The sequence below is a fragment of the Marmota flaviventris genome, chromosome 5 (genome assembly GCF_047511675.1).
Source record: "Marmota flaviventris isolate mMarFla1 chromosome 5, mMarFla1.hap1, whole genome shotgun sequence".
Lineage (NCBI taxonomy): Eukaryota > Metazoa > Chordata > Mammalia > Rodentia > Sciuridae > Marmota > Marmota flaviventris.
The window spans coordinates 34,601,378-34,607,448 of NC_092502.1; the positions used below are offsets into that span (position 1 = coordinate 34,601,378).

The following is a 6,071-nucleotide window of genomic DNA, read 5'->3' on the forward strand; positions in this document are numbered from 1 at the left end:
ATGCATATGTGGAGTATAACTTCCCATTCTTGTGGTTGTACATGATGTGGAGTTACACTGGTCATGTAGTCATATATGAACATAGAAAGGTTATATTTGATTAATTCGACTGTAGTGCAGGCTTTTTAATGAGAAAGAATCTATCTCCATCTACCTACCTATTATTTAACTATCATCTATCAATTTCAGATGCTTCAGTGAGAGAGAAGAGGATAGAGAGGCACTTGGAGCCAGAGTAGGTCTACAATGACTCCTGAGAAGTTATGGAGGTTGTGCTCTCTTATGGCCAGGGGAACACTGGAGAAAGAAAAGGAGTATGTCAGCAAGTTTTCAAAGTTTACAATAAAAGAGAACATTTTTAAAAAGAAATGAGACCTCTCAGTCTCTCTGCTTCCTCTTTTACAATTGTAGGTGACAGCCCACATTGTCCATGGATGACTCTGGCAAGAGACAGGTCCAAAACTACAGAGGAACTCCCAAGATGAGGGAATCCATCACATCTAAGGTGAAAAATTACCAAGAGTGGCTCTGGGAAAAGTGTGGCAAGAGAGAAAGAAGAGGGAAGCACGGAGGAAAGGGAAAGGCCTGGGGCTAAAGTCTCCTCTGCAGATGTTGCTTTGTGTCTGTACAGGGATAATTAGTGTGTAGCTGGAGCTTTTGGTTAGCTGGAGCCTTAGGCAACTCTCAGGAGCTACAGGTCTCTGCTCTTGCTCTCCTCTCCAATAGGAAATGAGAACACCAGTAGTGAGCCAACTGCAAAAGCTCCAAACCTTCCAGCCAGCAAGAATTTAGTGGTCCACTTTCCAATAGCTCTGGTCCCTCTTCTTCAGGTCAGCAGAGTGGTTCTTTGTCCTTGTGAGTTTGACAAAAGCAGGAGACTCCTCAAGCATTTAAAAGCTAAGTAGAGTGAAGACAAGTGACAAGTGGAAACACAACTAGTATCAGGCAGAGAAGCTGCCCAAGATTGTTTAGATTTCCCTGGGCCTTTCTCTGCAGTGTCTGTTGTACTTGAAACTTGATTCCCTTATCCAAATTTGCGGGGAAAGGGAGAGCCTGCCTCTTTTTGCAGGAAGGGAATGGAGGTCACACAGTACCCCCTGGGCAGTATAACCTCAGAGTGTGTTGTGCTGGTGAAGGTGAAAAACAGGCATTCCAGACAATGTAAGGGCAGAGTGAACCTGAACCCAGGGACCATGAATACTTGAAATGATGATCAAATTTTCATGACTACATGAAGCAACTGTGAGAAGTGTAACCATACACAGGAAGATAAGGACAATGCCAACAGAGATAGCAAAACACCACAGAAGGCCAAAGGCTGAAAGTTGATTTCTGCTTCTGTACAACAGGGATGTGATTCCCTCTCTGAATTTTGGAATTTGAAGAAGTAGATTAAGATTCAGCACAGAAAGCACAAGCACCTAGTGTCTGCTTCATATGGGGTAAATTACAATGTGAATGGATGTATATGGCTGAGTGTGGAGACAATGCATGGAGTACTGCATACATGGCATACATTAAGGGCATCTGAGTGGCAGGCCACTCCTCTCATGCTAGGTACATGAGCAGCAGGCCACTTACCTCATAGACACAGCCCTGGGGGTGAGGTCATGTGTTGCAGTCCCTGCACTTGCTCCATGCCCACTTCTCAATTGGTCACTGCAAAGGCAGTTAGCAGAAATTGCATTGGTGGATGCCTATAATCTGCTTAGCTACTGCTTGAATATATTATACATGGTAACTGTGCAATAAAATCAGACCTGCTTCCTGCTTGGTCTCCAGAGGTCTTGATTAGTGACTCTGAAGCCACACTCTCCTCTACCCTGTTCCATGGGCCTCCTCAATGGACAAGAGAGCACCCACACATCTGAGAACTAGATCTCTAACCATCAATCACTTTGTCACCTACCCTCATCCACAGTGTGTTATTGGCTCTGGGAGAAATGAAGAAAGAAGGGACTATCATCATACCTGTAGCCTAGATGGGAAGACAGGAATTTTCCATGTGAAATGTCTATGTGGTGGAAGAGTGGGTTCAATGTCAGAAAAACAGGAAACACAATTATGTGAATATCACCTAAGAAAAGTAATTATTTCTTATCCTCAGAACAGAGTACCTGTCTATTGAAAGAGAATAAATTTCACACTTTATTAAGTGAGAAATTCCCAAGGTTTGACTCATGATAAAATTCACACAAGTATAAATGCCAATCTACATACAAAAGCATACACACATAAATCAGTGCTATACACCTGAAATCACTTTTTTTGTTGTTGATTAGTTCATCAGTTGGTTAAACCTTTGTGTTGAAATTTTAACATCACTTATACAATGAGGAAGTGACATCACATCTGGGAATTTGTGATAGCAGTGGATAGTGAGATGAGAAGAGTAAACCAGAGTACAACTCAGAAGGTGCCAAGGAGAGTGGCTTAAAGGAAATTATAAAGAACACTGTGCCCCTCCATTATTTTGCTGAAGATCTACCCTTTCATGCACCCCATATGACTATATACTTACAAGATTCACATGCACACACTTACATTCAGAAACACAATGTGAAACTCATATAATAACCAGGGTCAGAGATGCTACATAGGTTTTTTTCCAATGACCTTACTGCCCATTTGCAAAGGGCAACTGATGATACACAGGTCTTGGAAATCAGGATTAGGTCCTTATTCCCCTGGTGTTGAAGATTAAACACCCAAGAAATAGTGAGGCAAGTATAGAAAGTGAGTTTTATTTAAGAGACATAGATAGACTTCTCCAGAGAGAAGACAGGACTCAGAGTGTGTGCCCACAGAAATAGGTGTATCTTGCTTTTTTATAGACCACCACTTTCTCTTTATTTTCTGCATAATGCCCAAAAGTAAGGAAAGAGTAGCCTCAGGAGATAATCACTTGTGTCAGAAAGCAGGATCCGGCAGTGAGGCGGCCCGAGCCTGCGAGTACCACACCCCCGGGAGGGACGGAGGGGAGGCTGAAGCATCCGAGGCATTAAAGCATCCGAGGGAGCCGGAGGGGAGGAGAATGGAGTGACAGAGACACGCGGAGGGTGGCGGGTGGGGGGGAGAGTGTTGAGGGAGGGGGGAGGGGGGACACAGAGGGAGGAAGAAGCGGCGGCGGCGGCTCCTCTGTGCAGAGGGGGAAAACTCCGAGGGCTCGGAGCAGGAATAATGCGGTAGGCAAGGCGGGCTTCTGGCTCCCGGCTCCGGCAGCGTGGCGGCAGCCCGAGCAAAGGCAGCAGCAGCAGCAGCGGCAGCGCCCCAGGCGCTGACAGCCCCGCCGGCCGGTTCCCTCGCTGACCGTCGACTGTCAATGGAGCTGGAAAACATCGTGGCCAACACGGTCTTGCTGAAAGCCCGGGAAAGGGGCGGAGGAAAGCGCAAAGGGAAAAGCAAGAAGTGGAAAGAAATCCTGAAGTTCCCTCACATCAGCCAGTGTGAAGATCTCCGGAGGACCATAGACAGAGATTACTGCGGCCTGTGTGACAGGCAGCCCATCGGGAGGCTGCTTTTCCGGCAGTTCTGCGAAACCAGGCCTGGGCTGGAGTGCTACATTCAGTTCCTGGACTCGGTGGCAGAATACGAAGTTACACCAGATGAAAAGCTGGGAGAGAAAGGGAAGGAAATTATGACCAAGTACCTCACCCCAAAGTCCCCGGTGTTCATCGCCCAAGTTAGCAGAGACCTGGTCTCCCAGACGGAGGCGAAACTCATGCAGAGGCCCGGCAAAGAACTCTTTTCTGCCTGTGCTCAGTCTGTCCATGACGACCTGAGCGGAGAGCCATTCCACGAATATCTGGACAGCATGTATTTTGATCGCTTTCTCCAGTGGAAATGGTTGGAGAGGCAACCAGTGACCAAAAACACGTTCAGGCAGTATCGAGTACTCGGGAAAGGGGGCTTCGGGGAGGTCTGTGCCTGCCAGGTTCGGGCCACAGGCAAAATGTATGCCTGCAAGCGCTTGGAGAAGAAGAGGATCAAAAAGAGGAAAGGGGAGTCCATGGCACTCAATGAGAAGCAGATTCTCGAGAAGGTCAACAGCCAGTTCGTGGTCAACCTGGCCTATGCCTATGAGACCAAGGATGCCCTGTGCCTGGTCCTAACCATCATGAGTGGGGGCGACCTGAAGTTCCACATCTACAACATGGGGAACCCTGGCTTTGAGGAGGAGCGAGCCTTGTTTTATGCAGCTGAGATCCTCTGCGGCTTGGAAGACCTGCACCGCGAGAACAGTCTACAGAGATCTGAAACCTGAAAACATCCTGTTGGACGACTATGGCCACATCAGGATCTCAGACTTGGGGCTGGCTGTGAAGATCCCTGAGGGAGACCTGATCCACGGCCGGGTGGGCACGGTCAGCTACATGGCTCCAGAGGTTCTGAACAACCAGCAATATGGCCTGAGCCCTGACTACTGGGGCCTGGGATGTCTCATCTATGAGATGATCGAGGGCCAGTCACCGTTCCGTGGTCGCAAGGAGAAGGTGAAGCAGGAAGAGGTGGACCGCCGGGTCCTGGAGACAGAGGAGGTGTACTCCCACAAGTTCTCCGAGGAGGCCAAGTCCATCTGCAAGATGCTGCTCACCAAAGACGCCAAGCAGAGGCTGGGCTGCCAGGAGGAGGGTGCTGCCGAGGTCAAGAGGCACCCGTTCTTCAGGAACATGAACTTCAAGTGCTTGGAGGCCGGGATGTTGGACCCTCCCTTCATTCCAGATCTGCGGGCCGTGTACTGTAAGGACATGCTGGACATCGAGAGTTCTCCACCGTGAAAGGCGTCAACCTGGACCACACGGACAATGACTTCTACTCCAAGTTCTCCACAGGCTCCGTGTCCATCCCGTGGCAAAATGAGATGATAGAAACAGAATGCTTTAAGGAGCTGAATGTGTTTGGACCCGACGGTACCCTCTCACCAGACCTAAACAGAAGTCAGCCTCCAGAACCACCAAAGAAAGGCCTGCTCCAGAGTCCCTTCCGGCGTCAGCATCAGAACAATTCCAAGAGTTCCTCCAATTCCAAGACCAGTTATAACCACCACATCAATTCAAACCACGTCAGTTCAAACTCCACTGGAAGCAGCTAGTTTTGGCCTTGGCCTTGAAGTCCACAGTGGAACCAGCCCAGACCCTTCTACTTGGAAGCAGAACTTGTGGCCAGTGGGGCTTCCACTCTGGCTGGGAGGCCAGGGGAACCCCCAGGAGCCAGGGAAGGGGACCGTCCACCTCTTCAATGAACCTCGAGGTTTCTCAAAGAAATTTCCACTCAGGTCTGTTTTTTTTAAGGCGGCCCCAAGCTGGGGTGGATTGGATTTGCCCTCGTTGAACATTGCAATAGAAACCCAATGGGATACGGCAACTTGCACCTATTTTAATAGGCGTCCTAACTAGAACTGAATTTTTGTCTTTATTATTTTTAAAGAAAAGTTTTGTAAATTTCTCTATTGTCTCAGTTTACATTTTGTATATTTGTATTTAAATGAAAGTCCAGACTTTGAGGTGTAGATTTTTCTGTGCAGCCACTATTAAGCCATGTGTTTTAAGACATTTTAGAAGGGGGGGGGTTACCAAAAAAAAAATGTGACTCCAGACTTCCAGAGACTCAGATGAGAAAATGTTTTTATTAAATGTAGAAAATGTTTCACCTTTCACCTTTAAAGGGTTGGTTGCATTTACCTACATCCATCTCTAACCTTTCCTCACGGTGGCGTCACACTTCTATTGGCTTGTTATGATCTGAACTAAGTGCTCAAGACCCACTTGGAATTCCCCTGAGAATGTCCTCTCTGGGACTGTGCAGCCAGCCCTACAGGGGCACAGCTGCCATTGCTGCCTCCCTACTGCCCCCTCTTCCTTCTGCAGGGTGGCCACTCTGCACAGAAGATTGCATACAGCCCAGTGGGCTCTGGGCCTCTTTCTGCAAGGTCCCAGCTGCTAAAGCCAGTAGTTTCCAAGAGGTTTGTGCTGTGTTTGGGGATTTCTGTCATATAGTATTTCTAAGAGAAGCATAGTAACAGGAAGGACTAGGCATGGAATCTCGAGTGTTCCAAACCCTCAGGACAATGG

General features: G+C 48.0%; 1 protein-coding gene across 1 annotated transcript; it reads left to right on the top strand.

Annotated features, from left to right (window-relative positions):
* Nucleotides 1–3,256: 3,256 nt before the first annotated feature.
* Nucleotides 3,257–5,664, top strand: LOC114107589 (G protein-coupled receptor kinase 5-like). The gene is given in 3 exon segments (XM_071612124.1): nucleotides 3,257–4,239; nucleotides 4,241–4,761; nucleotides 4,764–5,664. Coding segments are annotated over 3 exon segments (1,767 nt in total). The 5' UTR covers nucleotides 3,257–3,322; the 3' UTR covers nucleotides 5,093–5,664.
* Nucleotides 5,665–6,071: the final 407 nt, after the last annotated feature.